Raw genomic sequence first — 25,544 nt, forward strand, 5'->3', positions numbered from 1 at the left:
ATGTGCAGTATCGTGTATAATACGATATTGATTTTATTTTGAGCATTGTTTAATGTGGGAGGTGCAGAAACGCAGCCATCCTGGCCGCACAGAGTTTGTGTCCTCACGCTAATCCCACTTTATTCAGGAGTAATGTGTTGTGTAAATTTTACTTCTACGAGTGTGCTGTGTGCACGGATTTTTTTTCAAGGGGGAGAATAAAGATGCAGACATTGTTTTATAAACTGTGTTGTTCATATTTGAATCAGTTAGTCAGCCACAGGAACAACACAGTTTCATTACAGTCAAAGCTCACCACAAATCTGTTTGTGGAATGGCCTTCCCAAAGCCGGCTGTGTGCCGGGAAGCCAGCCACTTTAAAAGAACTCTGCTCGAGAGGTTGAATGTCAGGCGGGTTGTTGATGACTACAAAAATGTCCAGTCAAGTTACAACAGAGACACTTAACCAAACGTTAGTGGGGTTTATAAATACATACTTTAGAAACAGTTCATGTATTTTGGATGATCCAAAATAAACTCTTCTTTGTAAAGCTGAACAGCTGTTCCACCCTGGAAAAAGAAAAGCCCTAAACTAACATGACAGTCGACCACGTGATGAGTGGATGTAAACATCTGACCACGACTGTAAATATGTACGTTATGTGTGTTTACGTATAGATGTTAACACGTGTGGGCTCGTTACCCCTAAAGTCAGGTGTCCGAGGAAGCTTCCACAGCGTGTGTGTGTTGGTGTCTTTATGAAAAGCAGAGGGACACACTAGTGTAAGATTTCAGCCTCAGAACTAAAGCTAACCGAGAGCGACGCCACCTGAAAACAGGTTTATGTTGCTGCAGTCGGACTCGGCGGGCGACAGAGACTTGTGAGTCAGAACTGCTGAAGTGAAAATGAATACACACATGCACGTAAGTCTTCCCTTCACCTCTTCCTCCTACCCCTTCCTTCTTCCTCGCTTCTTATCGTGCTACTTTCCCCACCCCTTTCTGCCTTTCTTCACTCAGCTCGCTTTGAAGGGAGGAAATTTGCACTTTTGCACAAGCACAAGCAGCAGCAGCAGGCTGGGGATGAAGTGATTCACAGCCTGGAGAAGGGGGAGGGAGGGCAGGGCAGAGGAGTTTGACACTTCTGCATCATTTCCTTTCACATCAGGTTTACTGTTGTTGCTGCCTTGATCTGATTTGTGTCGTCTGTCTGCCTTCTCACTTACCTTCTGGTGGCACGTTGATACTGTGATGGATCTGAGGGCTCTTGTGATCATCTCTGCGCTCTTACTTGTGACTAATGGTAAGTCTGCTTTATTTTGGGGCAAACTGAATACTAAAAGCAAAGCAGGCCTCTCAGTCAGACCGGTTTGTCTCATTTCGCTGTAACTGTGGATGCATTGTAGACGCAGTGCTTAGGGGCACGAGATAAACTCCTCACTTTGTTGCGAGAGGTCAGTAAAGTCCATCCTTTCATTTAACTTTGCTTTCATCAGACAAACCTTGATGAGCGAGCAATAATCGAGAGCTTAGAGCTGTAATGTGGAGCTCGTGGTTTGACATGTTGTTATATATTCACCATGAGGATGAATGAACGCTCGGAGCTGATTTTATGCTAACAAACATCAGGTAAAGAGTGAGCGTGTGGAGGACTCTGTGATCACTGCATCACACTACAACAACATGACCATCTTACAGTGTCAGCCCTGTTGTTGTGCGTGTGTCACTGCTGAAAACATTCAGTGACCTGCATTGTAACCTTTATAGTAACGACTATAAAGGTAGCGGTCACTGTGTTACTAACTCACGGGAACACGTCCGTGTCACCAATAATTAACTTGGATATTTTACAGTCCAGAGAGTCTGCTGTATCTCATCGTATTGGTTTCACCTAACTGGCAGCGTCTCCTCTACCACACCACCAACAATGAGCTAAATACTGTCAGCGTCACTAAGAACTCAAAGCTTTGAGCAGCAGCGTCCTGCTCCTCTGCTGAAGGCCTCTTTGTGGAGCTGAACTTAGCTAACAGGTGCTTCCTCAAAAAGTGAAGCAAACACTTATTTTCACCCCACAAACTTAAAATACTAAAGATAGTACAGTAAGTATAGTAAAGATAATGTGAATACTGGCCTCCTATTTGTTCACCGAGTTTAACATGTGCACTGACGCCGTGGGCTCCAGTGTCTCCCAGCAGCACAAAGCTGTGGTCCACGGACCCTAAACACTCACAAATACTTTAGACATGGAAACAAAAGGAGCAGCAGGAAACTAGCACTGAGCATGTTTACTCTTTTCAACAACAAAGTCATTTTAACATATCACACGTCAGGCGTTGGAGAGGAACGCTGTCCGTCATGTCATTTGCCATCAGTAGTGAAAACCTGCAGGAGCGTCAAAGATCGGTGTGGCCCAGTCAGCCTCACAATGCACTCCAACAAAAACAGCTTCTGGGAAATAAAACACAGACAAGAGACACACCAGCATGGTGTCAGTGGGTCGTCCTTCCAGTGTCAGTCCGTTTGCTGCTGCGAATGCAGAGCGCCGTTCCATTGAAGGCGCTGGCGTCTGACCCGCTCTCTGAGACCTCTAATTCATTTCTTCCACTTCACCTTTTTATCCAGGTGATTTTGTGCCGACCGTCGCCACAGCCTGGCAGGTCTGATCGGCCTTTCATCCTTCCATCACCTAAAATCTTGTTTTTAATGAAAAGCTGTTACTGACCTTAAACTGCTGACAGAAGCGTCAATTTGAATTCAAGCATCGCAAAGTTTGTCGTAAACCTGAGAAATTCATTATTTTTCTTATAAAGCCGTGAGCTCGATAACACCAGGACAATAAGAAAATTACTGTTAAACACTCGAACATTAAAATAAATTTAAATATATATTTTAGCCTCTTATTAAACATTTAATTCTTGTCTGTTTCGCATCATCATTGCTCACACGATTGGAAAATGTTGAAAACTATCGATGTGGGATGTTTAAATCTGATTTGCTTTAAGGTCGTTCAGGTTCTGTGAACATCATGCAACAACAATGCTGAATATAAATTACAGGAGACACCCACACTGCACGCAGGAAGTTTTCAAGCATCGTTTTTACACTGTTTTATTTTGTGTGTTTGCACCAAGCACGCGTGACTGCAACATGGTTTTAAACTTGTTTTAAACGGGGAAAGAAGTAAAAAACAGAATAAAATAACACCTCAAAAACAGACAGAAGATGGTTACAAATAACGTGAGAATAAAGAGACCAGATGCAGATTATTCACATCCATTAAAATAAGAGATTTCAAAGGTTAAATGTTGTCTGCTGCACATTATTTCATGCAGTACGTGATGATGCAAACAATACAGAGCACAGCTAAAGGCCACCGACACAAGCACAAATCCTCCCTGCATTTACAATCCTGCTGGTTTTACTCAGCGTCAAAACCTTCGTCGTTATCTTAGTGAACTAGGAAGCTGTTAGCAAAGTATCGCCCAAATCATCCTTTGTCTTCATCTTTCTTTTATTTTGGACTGATTTTAATCTGAGCACAGGAAAAACATTTCTGGTGCCAACTCGTCATTAATGTGTGCTGCTCGTATGACTCTTGTCTTCACCAACATGCTGATATTGTGATATCCCAGCAGCTGGGCCGAGTTTGTCCACCGCTGACTGCGTATTCAGGGTGCTGCGTACTATTGTGTCGATCGCTAGTCTGGAATGGATAGTGATGAGAAAAAGCTATTTTTCTAACCAAAATAAAAAATGCTGTCATAACACCAATGCAACAAATCAATGGTAAACTGCTGTGAACTGTAAAACGGTCATGAACTCATTTTTATTACAACCGAGTATCACCAGCGCTCACACCACAGCGCAGTTACAGCCTGTGCGATGTGTTGTAGCTGCCCTCTTTCAGGCATCAATGATGCACTGCAGAAACAACCGTCAGCTGGACTTTTGATCTTATTTAATCTACAAATCTTCATGAGTTTAGTTACTAAAGTAAATATATGGAGAGATAACGATGTGCTGTGAGTCATTTTTACAGGTAATAATTTACCTGGAATGAGACAAAAGCTAGAAATGACATCAGTGAGTCTGAAACCTGCTTTAACTGACAGAGAAAAGCGCACTCTTATTAAACACTAGTTTTACTGGCAGATACGATTTAGCACCGCGTTCGTCCACTAATCTGAGTATCGCTCCCGGTTTCTGCAGAGTTCCTTCATATCTTTGAGCAAGTTACTGAACTGTTGATTATCTGTTGGTGCGAGTGTGTGTAGTAAAGATAACAGAAGAAGAAGCACTGTATAAATGTGTGATTGTGGCTTGTAGTGTAAAAGCAAGTGCTGGAAAAATATAGCGTACTTAAAATACCCCCCACAGATACTTCAGTATCGGCGCGTTACTTCAGCAGCACAATGATCCTGAGCGGTGGATCGATAACATGAGACAATGAGTTCGAGATACTAACAAAGACTCATTTTGAGCAGGAAGAGGGAATAAAATCAAGGTGAATGCAAGATGTGATGTTAGTTTAGACCACAGGTGTCAAACTCTGGCCCGCGGACCAAATTTGGCCCGCAGCCTAATTACATTTGGCCCGCGAAGCCATACCAAATTACTATTAGAGCTGGCCTACTGGTATCATACAGCTAATATATATATTGTTTAGTATTAAGCTTTGCTTGTTCCATATTCAGTTTTCCAGCAAAAATTGAGTCCATAAGAAGAGATTCATTCTTAAATCTGGAGGAAGATTTTGTTATTTTTCAATAAATATTAACGTTAGCCCGCGACTTTGTTCCAGTTTTGAATTTTGGCCCACTGTGTATTTGAGTTTGACACCCCTGGTTTAGACCGTCTACAAAGGTCACCTGTGGTGCTTTCAGGGTCCTCGGATGATCGCTGCCCGACACTGTTGCAGAAAACAGAGAAAATGCTTCAGAGGGGCCGTCAGCCTCTTTGGCCATTTTGATCTGCTTGTCGTAGTGCAAACAGTCGTTGTTATCGTCAGCCAAATATGACCATACAATAGAGTTCACATTCGAACGGGCACTGAATTATGCTTTAGGAGTAGCACCCAATGACCTGATACTGTTCATGATATACTCAAAGGGTAATTTTACTGGTTTGATACGTCGGGTACATTTTAATGGTAGTACTACTGTACATTTACACTTTGTTGTTTTAGTTGTCCCTAAAAACGATTGCTTTTTAAAGCTTTCCTGTTCATTCTGATCCACACAAACCTCGACTGTGACACAAGCCAAATGATAAAATAAATAAGAAAAAAATACCAGTAAAAATAAATTAAAAATAACATGCATACATATGAAATGTTTTGTATGTATTCCAGATAAAATTAGCATATTTTATTAGTAAGATAAGTTTGAAATGTGGGTCAGTCTGTACTGTTCATCTTTATATAAAAAGGTCTTATCTGTACATGTTTCCCTACAGCGGTTTAGTCGTGCACATAGTTTCACTTCTGTTTGCAGAGGCTTTGAAATCCATGCCGCTGAAACTTGTGTCACCACTACAGCTCAGCGGCACCAAATAGAAGATGGTTTCTGGTGTTTCAAGAATAAGAAGGTGCTATCTAAAAACACATCAGAGCTCACGTACCTGCTACTAGTTTACTAAGAAAGTCATCGCTGATTAAAAACTAAATATCCATCAATGAACTTTGATGTCATTTTTTACAGTTTGTTACGGCTCTAAAAAATAACATTTCCAACATGCGGGACAAAATTCACAAAACTATAAATTTGTAGCATCAAGTCTTTTCTTCTGGTTTCACCAATTTCCAAAGTGCTTTGAGTACACTGTTAAAAAAACATCTTAAAAAAACGGTAATAGTCCAGCAGCTGGGGCGCCAAAATACCACCGTAAAATAACTTCCTCATGAAAATACGGTTATTTCCAGTAATGTAAATAGGGCTCACTTCACATGGGATTCTGCCTTTTCCAAGTGCTTTTAGACATTAAATTAGGAACATTTTAATGTGATCAAACAATGAAATTACCTGTAAACAAGGTCACTGAATGTGGCAATATGAACCATAATACGTAAATGTACAGAAATATACAGTTAACGTAAATAATAATGGATTGCATGCCCTGGGACAGACCGACAGAGGCGAGGCTGCCATATCACACTATCAGCCCCTCTGGCCATCACCAGTAGGCGGTAGGTGAAGAAACAGCAATGATAATAATACTTATGTGATGTAACACAAGCTTATAGGGATCATGTTATATACTTTTCCATAGCAGTTCAATCTTTCAAATAACGGACAGATATTTGTGAAAGCATGATACATTTGTGAATCTGTATCTAAATATGCATATGTACAGACATATGCATATTTAACAATCATGACAATGATTTAACGTTAATTTACATTTGAAATGTGAAATCAGTCTATTTACGTAACTTTAATGATGTTCTAGAAGAACAGAACAAAACTGTAAAATGCAGTAAAATACTTTCACATTAGGATTTTCCTACAGCGCAGCCATACCCGCAACCTTGTGGTTGTTAGTTCACATTCATTGGCCGATGCTTAGATGGATGTCCCAACATCCAATGGCATGTCACATTGTTTTCATGGCCACACCCTCACCCCAGGTGCAGAGGCCTCTTTCTGTTCAGGAATGTTGGGAATACTTTGAGATTTATATTAATTGCAATTCCTACCTCTACATTTATTTTTTAAAATATATAATTAGCACAGCGTGGCCGTGCAATGTTTTATGTTTTTATTCCTATTAATTATATTTTCACTTGTTACCTCTGAATTATTGAATCAGACCTGGATGACATGAACTTTTCAGCAAACTTACAATTCAAATGCTCCTTTAATTATTGATTATTCTCATTAATTTTCGATCATTTTATATATTTTTCCATAGTATTACATTTGAATTTAACAGATCATTCTCTCACATAACAGACAAATATTTGTGAGATTATGATACATTTCTGAATGTATCTTTACAATCTAAATATGCACATGTACAAAAAATATATTTAAAAAACAAGTAAATTGTGTTTTACTATATTTACAGTGATGCTATTTTACCTTTGACATGTAAAGTCACAGTCTACTTATGTAAATGTAATGATATTCTAGAAAGACAAAACTGTAAAATATACAGTAAGATGCTGTGACATTACTATTTTTTGGAACAGTGTAGAGCAGGTCCTGAATGTGCGTCTGCAGTTGATGAGGATCAAAGGTTTATATGCTGTAATCTGCAGGAGCTTAGCTGGGTCATAGTCAGCTTCACAGCAACGACCGTCCAATGGAAGATAAACTTTAAGGATGCTGTTCCTTGAAAAATCTTTTCGTTTGTTGTTTTTTATTTTCTCACAAACATAATCTTAAAGAATATCTTTGTTTCTCTTGTAAATGTATGATTTTGTTCCATGTTTCTTGTAACTTTATTCTTCCCTGCAGGTCGTCTTCATAAGGTTTGATTCACAGCGTCTCTAGTCCACATACTGAAGTCCACAACAGGGGGACACATTCATTATTGTTGTACTTTTGTTATATATACTAACTGATATGTGTCCTCCAGGAAATACCCAAACTCCAGACTATACCCAAACTGAAAACTACACTGTCAGCTCCATTTCCCTGACTAGCAGTCCTGTGACAACTGCCACCACCTCTAAAACTACAAACGTTGTGAATAAAGCGCCCAATGCAGTCACTTCTTCAACCAAATGTAAAGGTAATGTTGTGGTAATCCTGCATTTTCTATCCACCGCTTCCTGTTTGGTCAAAAAACAAAAACAAAAAAACAAACACAATTCAGGCATCATTTGAAAGATGTGTGTCAGATCAGAGAGCCATAGCTGGATTGGATTGAAGGCAGAGATCATCAAGGTGACAGCGTTACTGAGAGAGTACAGGGCTCTAGACTAACTTTTTGCCATGGGCGTACCGGCACAAAAGTTAGGCGCACACAAATTTTATAATAATTGATATAATATAATGTGTTTTTCTGGATACACTGTGCTTTTTCAGCATTCAAAGATTGATGACACCGCGTCAGAGCACTGGCTATGAATTTCAGAAGGATCAGGCCTTAACAGAAAAGTTAGCAATAGTTCTTTTCCTATTACAGCTACATCCACGTCTGTGGTGCCTAGGCTGCTCACTAGGGCTGCGTATCATCACTGATTTCTATAATCCATTCGATTCTGGTTTTCAAAGTCCCGATTCGATTCAACTTAGCCTCAGACAGTCAGAAATATTATAACTCTGATCATTTATCAGTACTGACTTCTTCAGAATTGTGAGCATCACAGCAGATGCCTTTGTGTGAAAGTAACTGAGAATAAAACAGAAAAGCATGAAGGAGATTTTCCTGGTCTGGCTTTTTATAGCAGATAACCTTAAAAATATTCTACAATGTTCTGCATATAAAGTTTAAATTTCTTCAGTACTGAACAACAGAAAAAATAGGCTTTCTTGTCTGAGGTCATTTAAGTGAAAAAAAGAAAAAGACAGCAGCCACAGCCTGTAAACAACGGTAGACTGGTGGGTAATAAGCCAATGAATAATACAGAAAACAGAGATTGGAGACAGGAAACTGTTCTTGAAGTACAGAGAGAGAGAGAGCTAGCTGTGCATGGAGTGTGATTTTAATAGTCGTGGAAGCAAAACAGCAAAAATTCATGACGACATTGATCAAATGTGAAGCGCAGTTTGCTGCTTCTTTTGCTGCTGGCTCGGTGAATTTTGGTTGGAGAGACAAAACCTGCAGCTCAGAATCAGCGCAAAAAGACGTAAACACAGCGCGGACCGGACGCATCAGGATCGCTGAGCTCCAACAGCGTGTCCGTCTACGTCGGGTGAGGAAGCCGAGAAAGACAAAGCTGATTCTGATGCGTCGGCTCTGTGTTTACGTCTTTGTGTGGAGTCCGTGTACCTGCTCTCATCTGCTGTTTGGTGGTTGTTGAAATGGTTTTGTGAGCTTTAATCTGAGAATCTGGCGTTTCTGGCAAAACACAGTTATGTTTAAAAGTCGATTCAGGATTTAATGAATCGATATCGCTTTATTCAAGCTGCTCACCTCTCTCTTCCACCTGCACTTTCAACTGGACCACGGCCAATCAGAGAGGTCCCGCCCCTTACTATCTCTGATTGGTTTAGTCCACGATAGGGGCATAATGTGTGTCTGTTGTTGACCACAGGGAAGGTTGCAGATTTTTTTTTTTTTTTTGCTACCCGAACATTTGGTCGCACAGGTGCAACCAAATATTTTTTTTTAGTCGCACCACTGAAAAATTTGGTCGCATTTGCGACCAAATTGGTGGCACTCTAGAGCCCTGGAGTAGCAAACAACATGCCAGCCTGTGCTGTGGGTCAAAGGCTGGTCTGCTGTCTGCAGGTCTTTGTAGATGTTCAACGGTGCCAATTTCATGTCGTGTGGTTTGACTTGTTTTTTCTCTGCAGACTTTAAGTTGTGCATTTAAGAACTGCAACACATGTGATACTCTTTTAAATTTATGATCGACAACCGAAACCAGTTGTGATCTTGGAGTCTAGACGGCACTGAGGGAAAATAAATACATGAATCTATATTGATTCTGTTAATTTATGCCAGGCCTCAGAAACACTAGCAAACATTACCTGTAAACATGGGTCGTCACTGCACTCACAAACACATTTAGGGTGGAAATGATGCTGTGGTTTCCCTTAGTGCAGCTGACAACTTGTTTTCTATAAATATGCTGAAAAAAATCACAGGAAGACTTGGAAAACAAGAAATCAGATCTCAGTGGGGAAACAAACCACGCTGGATATCTAAACTGACATGGCCCGGGGAGTGAGAAGATCTCACACTGTTTGATGGAAATGTAAATTATCACCCTACAGAGGACTGAATTCAAAGACAGGTGCTGCGGGCTAGTCCATTTTACCTAAATTTCTTTGCAGCAATAGAGCATGCACACAAGCCCCCATGTGTTTGTATGCATGCCTGACAACATTGGGACATGCTCCTAATGAGGAGGAATGTGTACCAGTGTAGGGTCCAAGGGTGCAAGCATTTCATCCTGAAAGCTAATGGCAGTCAGGGTGCTGTTGCCAAGCCTGTAGAGGCCTGTGACATCATGTAGATGTGTCCCTAGACCATCACTGATGCAGCACCAAATCGGTCATCCAGAAGAATGTTACAGGCAGCGTGCTTCTCTAGACCCTCTCACGTCTGTCACATGTGCTCAGTCAACATGCTGTCATCTGTGAAAAGCACATTGTGCCAGTGGTGGACCTGCCAGTTCTGGTGTTCTATGGCAAATACCAGTCCAACTCCATGGTGCCAGGCAGTGAGCACAGAGCCCACTAGAGGCAGTTGCCTGCTCAGGCCACCCTCGTGAAGTCTGTTTCTGATTGTTTGGTCAGAACAATCAGAATCGGTTACCTGCCAAAGGATCTTTTGCAGCTCTGGAAATGCTCATCTTGTTCCTCCTTGCACAAAGGAGCAGATACCGGTCCTCCTGATGGATTAAGGACCTTCTACAGCCCTATCTGCCTTTCTCTTGGACTGTGCTGGGAGACACAGCAAACCTTTTGGCAATAGCACTTATTGATGTTCCATTCTGGAGGAGTTGGACTACCTGCACAACCTCTGTGGGGTCCAAGCATCACCTCATGCTATCGGTAGTGACACCAACCTTAGCCAAATGCAAAACTAGTGAAAAAACAGTCAGAAAAGATGAGGAAGGAAAAATATTGGCCTCCACCTGTAAAACCATTCATGTTTTGGAGGTTGTCTCATTCTTGTTCCTGAACATGTTGGTAATGTCGTGAACACAGTAGAAGCTGAAACTAATTAATGACCCCCTCTGCTACTTAACTGATGAGAGCAACTTCCCAAAAGTCTAACTGGCTTCATGCTGTACTCTGATAAAAACGTGGAGCAGTCTGTGTAAAACCACATTAATGCTACATGGCAGGTTTAGGAGCAACATATGCAGATTCTTCACAAAAATGTTAGTTATTTCAAAAAGATGATGCCAAACCTTTGTACTATTATCAAATAAATAAATTATCTGTATACTATTGCGTTAAACTATTATTTGTACTTTACACAGAATACCAGCTTTTATACATACAGTATATGTGCTATTCAGATAATATGTGTGTTTTCCTGTTTGTGTGTGTCCAGCTGAGAAGGACGCGGCACAGCTGAAGACCTACAAAGTGATGACAGCGTTGCTCTTCTGCATATTGCTCATCCTTTTCCTGATGCGCTTCACCAGGCCTACTGTAAAAGCCCTGCAGAAGAGATGTGAGTACACACAGGTCTTTTTCAGAATAAAATAGAATAGATGACGTGCTGTTGGAAGACTTCAGATTCAAATTGATGCACACTCAGTCATTCAGATAGTGAAATCCAAGAAAGTTCATTCTGCTCATCTGGAAATGGCGTTTTCAATGAGGGGACCATTTCGTTAATCCAAGTGACTTCTTTAGTCTCAGCTGACTCCAGGTTTCCCCAACATTATAAACAGTACATTTGCACAATGACCAATAGGATCATTTTGCAAAAAATCACCCCAAGGATCTGCTCCATTGGCACAAACAGAGTAATATAGTGTACACTGATAAGTGCCAGGAGGATCAAGGAGTCGAGGAGACCATCTCTGGAAAAGACCATCTCTGAATCAAGGAGGGGGCCTAAGGGTACAACTGTCACCATCTTACAATGATGTGATTGCAACCATAGTCATCTCTGTGTGGATGGTACTCATGGTATTGATCAGTGGTCATGTGACAATTTGCATATTAATGATCATGCAACTGACCTCACAGCCCATTGTTAGCCAGTGGTGCTAGATTTGGTCACTTTGTAAATGTACCGATGAATAGAATCAACTTTCTGGGAGTGTTTTTAATTGGCACACAACAGAGAAACCAGAGTATGGCATAGCTAATGTGCTGACACACATGTTCACTGTTGATTTCCAGTTTCAGACAGGAGGCAGAATCGTTGGATAGGACCAACACAGAGTCACAGCGGTGAGTCATGCACTCTAAGTCTCAGCTCTAATATCATTGATCACATTGTATTGTATTGTATCTTTATTTGTTTCAGACATATAAAACAAAAAACAATATATACACACTACATATATTTTCATTTACAGATACGAATATATATGTAGATATACACACACACACGTATGTGTTCAGATAAACAAAAAATATATAATGAAATAAAACAAAATCGTCTGACATAATGTAACAATGTTTGGTCTGAAAAGGAGTAGGAAGAAGTATGAACATACTGTATTTCAAAATAGTACCCTGTTTGATATATGGTCATGTAAGAAGTGTTTCACAGGACTCAATGGATCCGATGGCTTGTGGAACTCCTGTTTGTAACAATGTTGCTTTAGATTGTTTCCAGACATTTGCTGTCTTTGGTTTTTACCAAATATGGAATTGTGCATTATGGCCAAGGATTTCATTTTTGGTCTCATTGATCCAAACACTGTTCCAGAAGTCTTGTGTTTTGTTCAAATGCAACTTTAAGTTGTGCTTCCGTGTTCTTTTTTTAAGAAAAGAGGTTTTACCTGGAAATCCTTCCAAAGAACCTATACTTGTGGAGTCTTTTTCATATTGTACTATAATCAGCATTCACAAGCCTGAAGATTAAACTGAGACGTTGCTCCTGGGTGTTTTGACATTTCTTTGAGCAAACCCAGACATCTTGCAGTCCTCGAGTGGACCATGAACTATCTAAGCCATATCTATCCATCCATCCAAATCAGGGGCTTATTCCATTGGTCACAGGGCAAGAGGATGGGAACACTCTGCATATGACTGATTGTAATATATAGAGACAGACAACCATTCAGCAAGTAAATTATAACTTAGGGCCTTCTTGCTATGAGACAACAATGGAAACAATCACATCACCACGCCACAACCTCCTCTGTATAGCATAATACTCTAGAGTCAAATGTGAGGCCATCTGAATGACAGGTAAAGCTTGACTCAAATTGGGTCAAATATGAGGAAAAAAGAAAATCTGAAAGGTCGACCATGAAAACAATCAAGGTGTTGCAATGGTACAAAGTCCAGACTTCAAAGCGTTTGAAGAGGTCTCTCTCCTCCAAGTCTCTGTTAGTACATGACTCAATAATTGATCAACAAATCGATTTACTCTGCCTTACAGAAACCTGGTTGCAGCAGGATGATTATGTTAGTTTAAATGAATCAGCACCCCCGAGTCATTCTAACTACCAGAAACCTCGAAGCACAGGCCGAGGGGGCGGTATTTAAAAGTAGAATGGGAGGCAGTGTCACGTTCAGTTAACGGACTGATGCACAGACCAGAAATCCTTGTAGAGAAGACAGTTTATTGATACAGACAACACCAGGTGATACTATATACAATGTGCTGGAGGGAAAGGAAGGGGATCAGACGCGCTCCAAAGAATCACTCTCCTCTCTCCACAACTGGGTTACACAAATCCACACACTCGTCCACGAGATGACAGGCAGGCAGGGAAAGGTCCGGGAAAGATCTGTACACATAAACTTTAGTTAGAGGCGAACAGATGGAAACAACTCACAGATTCTGATTCTCAAACTACTGAGCGACTGATGCTGATAGCTCAACGATCCAGCGACGATTAGCACAGTGCTGCTATCTTAAGTAGGGCTCACGATTATGCAGATAGGCAGCAGGTGTGGAGATGGCAGGTGCGTGGGCCGGGGGGGGGGAGGGGAGCCCATAATGAGCATCGCCCCGGCAGGAGAGAGAGAGAGCAAAAACATCAAAAACACATGTTGCCTAATACAGGATCAGCTGGTGAGCACAGGCACCATGACAGGCAGAGCCTTCAGTTTTCAGGCCCCTCTTCCGTGGGACCAGCTTCCAGTTTGATTCAGGAGACAGACACTATCTTACTTTTAAGATTGCCCAATGCAGTCACTTCTGCCGGGGATTCCCATGATGCATTGAGTTTTTCCTTTCAGTCACCCTTTTCACTCACTATGTGTTAATAGACCTCTCTGCACTGAATTATACTTGTTATTAATCTCTGGCTCTCTTCCTTCTCTCACCCCAACCAATCACAGCAGATGCCCCCCCCCCCCCGAGCCTGGTTCTGCTGGAGGTTTCTTCCTGTTAAAAGGGAGTTTTTCCTTCTCACTGTCGCCAAAGTGCTGCTCATAGGGGGTCATATGATTGTTGGGTTTTTCTCTGTATGTATTATTGTAGGGTCTACTGTACAGTATAAAGCACCTTGAGGTGACTGTTGTTGTCTTTTGGCGCTATGTAAATTAAGTTGAATTGAATTGAATTTTAAATTCTGTGACAGGACCTTAGAAAAACATTTATGCAAACACACTGAAGGTCTTCACTAAAGCAACTTTGTAAAGAATATGGAGGCAGAATAAGGATCTGCAAGAGACAGTCATACACAATATGATTACTTAAGGTTATTGCTGCTAAAGGTGGTTCCACAAGCTATTGACTCATAAAGTTTATGTAATTGTCTTATTCACAGGACTGCACTCGTTAATGTACATGGGTGGTTTGTGTGCTTTGTTGATGATCAGAAAAATAAAGGAAAAACATGTAGACATATAAAAAAGTAATGGATATCCCATCTCTTTATGTCTCTTTCAGTGTCTTATCATCGAGGGAAAACGGCAGTTAAAAATAATGATGGAGATAAGAGACACTCCTACCCTGGTAACACACACAAAGTCAAAAAATATGTATAATTATTTCCTCCTTTAATTCTTTACAATATTTGAGAAAAATGCATTTCAAATTTTAGAATTTAATTGTTACATACATGTACATACTTTTACAAGTGCAAAAGTAATAGGACAAGTCACTGATAAGGTCATAAAAGAGGTCATAATTAGGCTAAACAGAAGAAAAACATCACAGGTAGAGGAAACTTTAGGACTGTCCAAATCAGTTATTGGTCCAGTCTGTAAAAGAGGAGTACTGAACCTGAACAGACCACAGGAGGTAAACGACGTGGCGGAGGAAAACATTTTTATCCCCGATTTAACAAAAACACCGACTTCAGCATCTAGCCACATCAATAATATTCTCAAAGACCCAGGCATGTTGTTATGAAAAGTATATGAAATATATATAATATATAAATCCAGACTGTGTGTGTGTGTGTGTGTGTGTGTGTAGACGGGTATTAACATCTTTGTGGGGACCATAAACCAGGTCCCCACGAGTTTGAAGGCCTTGTTGAGAGTCAAAATGTGGTTTTAGTGTCAGGATTACAATTAGGTTATGGTGGGGTTTAGGATAAGGGTCAGGGTTAGGCATTCATTTTTAATGGTTAGGGTTAGCACCTAGGGAGACGAGATGTCCCCACAAGGCCATAAATACACACACACCTGTGTGTGTGTGTCTGTACACAAGAGTTCATTTTGTTGCTCTAAATCTGATGTCTCTCCCGTGTGCCGACAGCTCTGGATCGTTTGGTAATCTCTGACAGCAGAGAGCCTTCATCCAATAGGAACAGTGACTACAACCTCTGACTTGCATCTTCCTCCATCATCTTCCTCCGTCATCTTCCTCCATCATCTTCCTCCGTCATCTTCCTCCATCATCTTCCTCCGTCATAATCACTGTCATCATTGTCTTATGTGAGCTGGAAATGTAGTATATTTTCATTTGTAACTATATTTCACCTATTTTGTGAGTCTATCAAGAAGTCACAAATTTAGGTTCAAAGTTATGTAAAAGTGAGTTTCATTGTGGCCTCACCACTGTGAGAGATCCACAGTGAGAGATCCACTGTGAGAGATCCACAGTGAGAGATCCACTGTGAGAGATCCACAGTGAGAGATCCACTGTGAGAGATCCACTGTGAGAGATCCACAGTGAGAGATCCACTGTGAGAGAACAAAAACGTTGCACAGGGTCTCATCTCTGCCCGGCAGCTACAACACCAACCCAAAAACTGTAGACCACACACACACACATGCACACATGCACACACATACACACACACATGCACACACACACACACATACACACATGCACACACGCACACACACACACGCACACATGCACGCACACACACACACACATACACACACATGCACACACACACATACACACATACACACACACATACACACACATGCACACACACACACATACACACACACATGCACGCACATACGCATGCACATGCATGCGCGTGCACGCACACACACACATGCGCACACACGCATGCACATGCACACACACACACACACACAATATTCATGAATGACTGTACAGCACACAACTTTGTAGTAGATAACATCCAAATCAATTCACCCAATTCTTGTTTTGAGAGTGATGTCAGAGAATGCTGTGCAATCATTCCACTCTGGAAAAGAACAAAGCCATTAAAAGGAGCTTCATCAAATCAGACATCTGTTTATAGTTTGTTGTCAAGTGCCAATCATGTAACGTTTAAATCAATAAAACATACAGGATGTAGCACACACACCTAGATTTCCAAGTTTACGTTAATGTAGTTGAGTTTTTTTCTCAATCACACAGCTATAAAACCACATCTATTCTAAAACAGTCGTATATAACCTTAGTGCAAAGCTCCCCATGTTTCTGTGTGTCTGAATGTAACTCTTGGTTTCTTTTTGGTTACACCACCTGCAGCTTTGTCCAAATTACTCTCGACACTGAAACAGATGGCGTTTTACATGTTGTGCAAAGCCTGTAACTTAACCATGAATAAATATAAGACAGAGACAGGACCATTTAAATCATTTCTACATCTCTGACATGTGAGTTGTCGCCCTCATCCTCTCAAACTTTAACCAAATCCTTTGTCCTGTTTTGCAGAGCCTTATCTCCATCACAGTCCATTTAGTTTTAGTTTAATCCACTTAATCTATTAATATCTCACACACATAAACATTTTTAATTAGGGGTCTCTGCCTTACAGTGTAAAGCACCTTGAGACAACTTCTGTGTTTAAATATAACTGTATTGAATAAAGTTTTGAATTGCATCACATTTTGACGTGTTCATGAGCAACAAACTCCTGGGTGGAGTTTGGCTCACATCACCCAATGATTCAGAAGAATCCACTAAGCAATTAGAAATGTCTAAAGTTGTTTTTTGTTTTTTTATTTATTGTTTAATATGAAAGTTAGTCATGAAGAAGGATTGAAAACAGAAAATGCTATTTTAAGCAAGCACTCCAGCTTTTTAAATGGTAACTTGCAGATAAATGTTTTTCTTTCTGTGCTTTATTCTATTAAATGTTGTGTCTGATTGAGTATATCTTTAGTGTTAGTGCAGTTAGTGGCCTCAGCGTCTTCACAGCCCTTTTCACTTTACTTTTTACTTTGCTTGCTTACAAGTTTCACAACTTGAACTCTTTGTGCGTGAATAACCAACGATGACCCTGAGAACTGCAGGAACAATCTTCAACATGTTGTAAATATTCTCCTCATCAAAACATTTTCAGAAAAAGAACAATTGGAGCGTAACATGGTAATATAGTACTGTTTGTTATACTAAGTGCAACTTTTTGTCATAAGTAAAATGATTCAACCAAGTTGACCTGATTGTTTCTTTGAACATTTTGTTGATTTTAAAGAAGACAGAAAGACAAAGAAAATGGGGAGAGACAGGGATGAAGGTGGTTACCGAGTGCAGAGATGTGGTTTCCTTTGCCGTTGACACCAGCTTCCTGTTTGTGTTATTTCTGGTGCAATCTGTATGTCTTCCCTCTTGTCTTTCATTAACTCTCTCTCATGTTCTCTTCTCATTTCTATCAGCCCTTCCTTGTTCACTATGCTCATTTTTCCATCTCCTGTGTGGTGAAGTGAGGGCTGAGGGTTGAGCTGTTCGTGTCACACAATGTCTCCACTACCACTGAAAGGATTTGAACCAAAAGCTTCTTACTGATGAAAACTTCAGTGATGTCACTGTAGAGGAGTCCTTTCTCCTGTAACCTCACAATCACCATTTCTACACACTTTGTGTTGCAGATTTTAAATAGAGTTTTTTAATTGCCATTTTGTCATGTGGTCTTAAAGAGCTAACCAATGATATACCAACTAAAAGCTTTATAAGAATAAAAGTCTTCCAATAAGGAATTTGTATATTGAACAAGAAAAAATAACTCCACATACATTGTGGCTACTGGGAGTATTGTAATACAACCAGTAATGGTAATGCATTGTGCATTATTTCTTTTTTCATAATTTATAATGTGGCATAAATGCAGAGAAAACTATAACAGAATGAACTGCGGTACTGCACAGGAAGACAAGTATGTGGGGCTGGGACAGGTGAGCCTGGGATCGGCTCCATGGACTGTGATGATGATTGCAGGCCGAGCATGTGGGGGCACGTACAGCTGGAAACTGCTCTATGTTTTTAATGTTGATTGTTATTTTTACACCACTGGACTGGAAAGGTCACCTCATTCCTTTAGTCGTGTTGGTACTAGCTCATGTACCAATCACATGCATTTTGCTGCATCTATGTATAGTTTATTTTTCTCTTTCTCTCGCTCTGTCTTTTCACTTTTGTTTGTCTATCTGTATCAACCACATTTTCAACAATAAACTGAAAAGATACATGAGCACACGGGAGGTAGGGGAGGGGCTGGTTGTGTTAAGAGATTTGGGTAATCCAGTGTCAGTAATGAAAATGAACAAATGGGCTGCTGTCAGTGGTTGTAGGCTTGGTGCACAGCACTACCTAGCCTGCTATAAAACTATATTGACCCATTGCCCCACATGCTCTTCATGCCACCTGGCAAATACCTGGCATGTCAGATTACCATTTCAGGCCTGGTGGCAGCCAATGGCAACACGAGTTGAACAGGCAAGTTTGTAGCAACTAATCCATCTTTCATATAATCACTCAAACCATGTAGGAACGCTCCAGAGAGAGCCTTGTCCTCCCTGCTAGCCAAAACAGCCTGGCTCTGACACCATCACTCTTTCTGTGAATGGAAACTGTAAATGTGCTGGAAAGCAAACAGAAGGCAGCCATGCTCATTGGCACAGTTCAGCAGAACTCTGATGAAGCAAAAAGGAAAAGACCATGGCTGTGTGTTGGCTTTGTCACAATAAACTGGAATATAACCAGTCGAAGTCAGTAACCATGTAAACATGTTAACATTATATATCGCACAAACTGGAGCACACAGTGGTGTGAAAAAGGGTTTGCCTCCTTCTTGATTTCCTATTTTTCTTTATGTTCGTCACACTTAAACATTGCAGATCATCAAACAAATGTAACTATTAGACAACAATAACACAAGGAAACATAAAATGCAGTTTCTAAATGAAGGCATTTATTGGTAAGGGGAAAAAATCCAAACCTACATGGGCCTGTATGAAATGTCTTTGCCCCCTATCCTAAAAATGTAATTTAGGCTCGCTCATCTTTGACCCCCCCCACTCCAAAGTCTTCATCTTGTTTTTCCTAAGCCATGCAGAGGTAGATATTCTGGTGTGTTTTGGATCATTGGCCTGCTGCAGAACCAGGTGAGCTTCAGCTTGAGGTCATGAACAGATGTGCGGACATTCTCCATCATGTTTTGGTAAACAGCAGAAGTCGTGCTTCCATTTACCACAGCAAGTCTTCCAGGTGCTGATGCAGCAAAACAGCCCCAGACCATCACGCTGACACCAACAAATGTTACTGTGGTATGATGTTTTCTGAAATGCTGTTACTTTTACTCCAGAGTGTTTTTTCAGAAGTCTTGGAGATAATCAAGATGTTTTCTGTTAAAACTGAGATGAGCCCTTATGTTCCTTTTGCTCAGCAGTGGGTTTCGTCTTGAACTCTGCCATGTAGGCCATTGTTGCCCAGTGTCTTTCTTTCTTATTTCTTACATATATGTATATATATAGAGGTAAGTTACTGCCTCATCTTGATTATCTATATTATTACTGAAGAATGTTATTTCATAATGTACTAACTGAGTTATTAAACTTTCTTCATACAACAATAAGTCCTCTATGCACTTTTGGCCCATGTTGCACAAAGAAACAAAAAGATCTTGTTTCTCAACACATCCAGCTCCAACATCTGTTAGGAGGACATGGACACACCCGTGATCTTCTATCCTGTCGTCCTCCTCTCACCCCAACCGGTCGCAGCAGATGGCCCCGCCCCTCCCTGAGCCTGGCTCTGCTGGAGGTTTCTTCCTGTTTAAAGGGAGTTTTTGTCAGGGCTCTGAGTGCGGGCAGGCGGAGAGGAGGATCCAAACGCAGGACTCAGACACTAACTTGAAACTCAAAAACCTCAGCTTTATTGCTGGTACGAAAACAAAACATGACGTGAACACTGAATACGGAGAACAGAAACACACAGGCACAATCTGATGGTACGACACGACACCGAGCATGGGAAAACACAGGGCTTATATACACAGGGTAGTAACGGGGGAATCGGCAACAGGAGGGAGGCACAGCTGGGAGAGATCAGGGCTAACGAGACAGGGGGAACAAAGCTGCACACACACTAACATAAGACAAAGACTTTCACAATAAAACAGGAAACATGAATCGCAACTCAGAGACACGGACTCAACACAGAGACAGAAAATGACACATGGAACTGAACTATACATGAAACCACAATTCCTAAAACATGGATAACAGTAACATGAAATTCTAATAATAATAATCACAACCACAACAAGAGAACAAGAAAACAATCCATGATGCAAAATTAAACCAAAACATAATAAACTCAAAATACTGGGTCCAACGGACCCAGAACCGTGACAGTGTTTCCTTCCCACTGTCGCCAAAGTGCTTGCTCATAGGGGGTCATATGCTGGCCATCTACTGAGACCGGTTGGGGTGAGAGAAGGAAGACAGGATAAAGTGATGCTGTGGAAAAGAGACAGAGCTTAATAACAAGTACGATTTAGTGCAGAGAGGTCTGTTAACACATAGTGAGGGAAGAAGAAACACCCAGTGCATTATGGGAATCCCCCAGCAGCCTACACCTGTTGCAGCATAAACAGTGTTGGGGAGTAACGGCATGTACTGGCATTGCGTATTTAAAATACTGTATTCTGTTACAGTTACCTTTTGAATCGTTGGTAATCAGAATACAGTTGCTTTGTTGAAATAAATAGAATACATGGCGGTCATTTCCGATTTCATTTGTTTGGCTATCCCCTCTCTATGCCTTCTCCAACTTTGGTGATTGAACACAGTTGGGCGCAGGTTCAGCTCATCTGGGATGTATATAGTTTCTCTGATTCTGATTGCTGAAAACCCAAACAAAACATGTAAGAAGAGGTTAAGATAAGATAAGATAAGATAAGATAAGATAAGATAACCTTTATTAGTCCCACACGTGGGAAATTTGTTTTGTCACAGCAGGAAGTGGACAGTGCAAAAGTTATGAGGCAAAAATTAGAATACAATAAGAATAAATACAGTACACAACTGTACAGAATAGAATAAAATAAAATACTATATACAGTAGAATAAAATAGAATAAAAATATACAATAAGATAAAAATAGAATACAAATACAAATACTATATACAACTGAGTAAAAATACAACGATGACAGAAAGGATTATTGCACTTAGTATTATTGCATATGTATGGATGTGTGTGCTTGATCAGTTAAAGTCTTTATTATGGAGTCTGACAGCAGTGGGGAGGAAAGACCTGCGAAATCTCTCCGTCCCACACCGTGGGTGCCGCAGTCTCCCACTGAAGGAGCTGCTCAGTGCTGTCACAGTCTGCTGCATGGGGTGGGAGATGTTGTCCATCAGGGATGACAGCTTAGCCGCCGTTCTCCTGTCACTCACCACCTCCACTGGGTCCAGAGGGCATCCTAGAACAGAGCTGGCCCTTCGGATCACCCTGTTCAGTCTCTTCCTGTCCCCAGGTTCTAATGTAAGCGACCTGTTAATGTTAGTGGTGTCAGATACAAAATGGACCTGGAGCCAGCAGTGCACGGGCAGGAATGCATTTCTTACTTGGAAATGGGATGGGCGACATACTATTGCTGTGTGATTTTTGTTACTATTAATGTAGACTACTCACCACCGAGCTAACATTGTTAGCTGGTGTTAGCTGAAGTTAGTTCATAGACTGCAGACTATTAGGCTGTTTCTAAATACTCATGTACGCCCGTCTGTTCTAGGATGCCCTCTGGACCCAGTGGAGGTGGTGAGTGACAGGAGAACGGCGGCTAAGCTGTCATCCCTGATGGACAACATCTCCCACCCCATGCAGCAGACTGTGACAGCACTGAGCAGCTCCTTCAGTGGGAGACTGCGGCACCCATGGTGTGGGACGGAGAGATTTCGCAGGTCTTTCCTCCCCACTGCTGTCAGACTCCATAATAAAGACTTTAACTGATCAAGCACACACATCCATACATATGCAATAATACTAAGTGCAATAATCCTTTCTGTCATCGTTGTATTTTTACTCAGTTGTATATAGTATTTGTATTTGTATTCTATTTTTATCTTATTGTATATTTATTCTATTTTATTCTACTGTATATAGTATTTTATTTTATTCTATTCTGTACAGTTGTGTACTGTATTTATTCTTATTGTATTCTAATTTTTGCCTCATAACTTTTGCACTGTCCACTTCCTGCTGCGACAAAACAAATTTCCCACGTGTGGGACTAATAAAGGTTATCTTATCTTATCTTATCTTATCTGTACTCGCGTTTTTGCTAGTCTGGACTTCGTAAATTCACGGAGTCCGGTGTCGAGAACGCAGAGCATGATGACATCGCACCTCTGGAGTTTTTGTAGCCATCCCCCCATAATTTAATTGTGTTTAATATTTGACGTTTTAACATGCTGGTTTTAGACTTGATGGATAGCATTAACAACCTGCTAGCTGCAAATAATCATGTGCAGTTTCACATGATTATTAACAGACAGAAAGAAAACATATGACTGATACAGAAATAGTTTTCTATACAAGATCGCAGCAAAAAGTGCAGCCTTACCTAATGTCCACCCTGTTACTCATTTCATTTTAAGATTTTAAAATTGAGTTGGTATTGGAATGACGAGTATCCTTCAGTAATAGTAATAAATCACACAGCAACAGTACATTCATGTAGTTGTAAAAAATATGATAATATATTATCCATCCAAAATATTCAGAATACCTTACTCTCATTGAGTAACGTAACGGAATACGTTACAAAATAGATTTTGGGGCATGTAATCTGTAATGGAGTGGATTACATTTTGAAAGTAACCTTCCCAACACTGAACATAACTAAGGGAGGATTCAGGGTCACCTGGTCCAGCCCTAACTATATGCTTTAGCAAAAAGGAAAGTTTGAAGCCTGATCTTAAAAGTAGAGATAGTGTCTGTCTCCTGAATCCAAACTGGAAGCTGGTTCCACAGAAGAGGGGCCTGAAAACTGAAGGCTCTCCCTCCCATTCTACTTTTAAATACTCTAGGAACAACAAGTAGGCCTGCAGAGCGAGAGCGAAGTGCTCTCATAGGGTGATATGGTACTACAAGGTCATTAAGATAAGATGGGGCCTGATTATTTAAGACCTTGTATGTGAGGAGCAGGATTTTGAACATGAGTTTCGACTCATGGGACTGGGATCTTTCCTCAACCATAGGCAAGGCAAGTTTATTTGTATAGCACAATTCAACAACAAAGTCATTCAAAGTGCTTTATAGAGACATTAAAAAACAAAAACAATAAAAAGCACGATTTAAAATTGATTTAAAAAAAGTAGATAAAATCAGAACAACAGATAAAATCAGTAGTTAGAATGTAAGTGTCACGGTCTGGCTGGCAGACCGTGGGGATGTGGGGAAAGGAGGACCCAAAACGCAGACTCTGCGATGCAAACAGTGCTCTTTATTCACAGTGAAAAGCTGTAAACACAATAACTCCCCGTTGCTCCCTTGAACCCCGTGTGCGTGCTTCCCTCCGACGTCTGTGCTCGTGCTCCCCGCTGTTGTGTTTCCGCACACCCCGTGCGTGCTGCCTTTTTGGACCACTCTTCCTCCTGCATCGAAACCATAGAGGCAGCCGTCAACACTAACCCTCGGCGGGCATATACGAACAACACAGACATATGCTGACACACTAACTTGGTACGATAACTCAATGATCCCGTGCCGGTGGGAGCTCCAACACTCTCCTAAGTAGCTCCCCCGACGAGCCCTGATCACCAACAGGTGTGGCAGGAACTTCAGGTGTGGCCAGTCCTTCGCAGGGCCACACCCATCAGGCCTGCAGGTGGCTGTGCTCCATCCTCCAGCCACACCCTGCCTATACATACGAGTGGGACACAGACTAACACAGCATTGTGGAAAAAACACACATCACCAAATAATAATAATACTAACAACAATAACAACAGTCAAAACTGGTCACGGACCCCCGAGTCCTCCAGAGCCGGGTCTGTGACAGTAAGTTTTGAAATTTAAGCTTAAAGTGTGGATTTGGTGCTTTATTCAAATGCAGCTGAGAACAGGTGAGTCTTCAACCTGGATTTAAATAAACTGAGTGTTTCAGCTGATCTGAGGCTTTCTGGGAGTTTGTTCCAGATATAAGGAGCATAAAAGCTGAATGCAGCTTCTCCGTGTCTGGTTCTGACTCTGGGAACTGATAAAAGACCGGATCCAGATGACCTGAGGGATCTGGAAGGTTCATACTGGGTCAGGAGGTCACTGATGTATTTTGGTCCTAAACCATTCAGAGCTTTATAGACCAGCATCAGAACTTTAAAGTCTATCCTCTGACGGACAGGCAGCCAGTGTAAGGACCTCAGAGCTGGACTGATGTGGTCCACTTTTTTGGTCTTAGTGAGGACTCGAGCAGCAGAGTTCTGAATGAGCTGTAGTTGTCTGACTGATTTTTTAGGTAGACCTGTAAAGATGCTGTTACAGTAATCAAGCCTACTAAAGATGAATGCATGGACTAGTTTTTCCAGGTCCTGTTGAGACATCAGATCTTTTATCCTTGATATATTCTTGAGGTGATAGTAAGCTGACTTTGTTATTGTCTTAATGTGTTTTTCTAAGTTTAGGTCTGCATCAATCACTACACCCAAATTTCTCGCCTGGTTTGTGGTTTTTAGATGTATAGATTGAAGTTCTCTGGTGACCTGTAATCGTTTTTCTTTGGCGCAAAAGACTATTACCTCAGTTTTGTTTTTGTTTAGCTGGAGAAAATTGTGGCACAACCAGTCATTAATTTCCTCAATGCATTTACCAAGAGCCTGTACAGGGCCTCGGGCTCCTGGTGACATTGTGCTTGCTCATAGGGGGTCATTTGATTGTTGGGTTTTTCTCTGTATCTATGAAGCGCCTTGAGGCGACTTTTGTTGTGATTTGGCGCTATATAAATAAAATTGAATTGAATTGAATTGTGATATATATTTGTGTGTCATCTGCACAGCTATGATAGTTTATTTTGTTGTTCTTTATAATCTGTGCCAGTGAGAGCATGTAAACAAACAGACAAAAACTTCCTGAAACTGGGGTTCTCAGGAAAAGAGAGGGACAATTTGCATGAAATTATGAGGTCATTAAGGATTA

At 41.0% G+C, this 25,544-nt stretch overlaps 1 protein-coding gene across 1 annotated transcript; it reads left to right on the forward strand.

Annotated features, from left to right (window-relative positions):
- The first annotated feature begins 1,120 nt into the window (after positions 1-1,120).
- On the forward strand, positions 1,121-17,521 carry cd5 (CD5 molecule). The gene is made up of 6 exons (XM_086297447.1): positions 1,121-1,282; positions 7,558-7,713; positions 11,158-11,280; positions 11,961-12,011; positions 14,635-14,700; positions 15,451-17,521. Exons 1-6 carry the CDS (start codon positions 1,231-1,233, stop codon positions 15,519-15,521), a joined length of 519 nt encoding a protein of 172 aa, XP_086153573.1. The 5' UTR covers positions 1,121-1,230; the 3' UTR covers positions 15,522-17,521.
- The last annotated feature ends 8,023 nt before the right edge of the window (positions 17,522-25,544 follow it).

Source organism: Aulonocara sp. 'chitande type north' Nkhata Bay, linkage group LG6 (genome assembly GCF_057382095.1).
Source record: "Aulonocara sp. 'chitande type north' Nkhata Bay isolate Kocher_YH1m ecotype deep benthic linkage group LG6, A_spYH_male_GT1.1, whole genome shotgun sequence".
In the NCBI taxonomy this organism is placed as follows: domain Eukaryota; kingdom Metazoa; phylum Chordata; class Actinopteri; order Cichliformes; family Cichlidae; genus Aulonocara; species Aulonocara sp. 'chitande type north' Nkhata Bay.

What these genes read in the sequence shown, in the direction of transcription:
- cd5 (XM_086297447.1), top strand. Translation starts at nt 1,231, where the DNA reads ATGGATCTGAGGGCTCTTGTGATCATCTCTGCGCTCTTACTTGTGACT. An exon ending in AAAAGCCCTGCAGAAGAGAT is followed by an intron (nt 11,281 to 11,960) that starts GTGAGTACACAC and finishes GTTGATTTCCAG; the next exon opens with TTTCAGACAGGAGGCAGAAT. An exon ending in TAAGAGACACTCCTACCCTG is followed by an intron (nt 14,701 to 15,450) that starts GTAACACACACA and finishes GTGTGCCGACAG; the next exon opens with CTCTGGATCGTTTGGTAATC.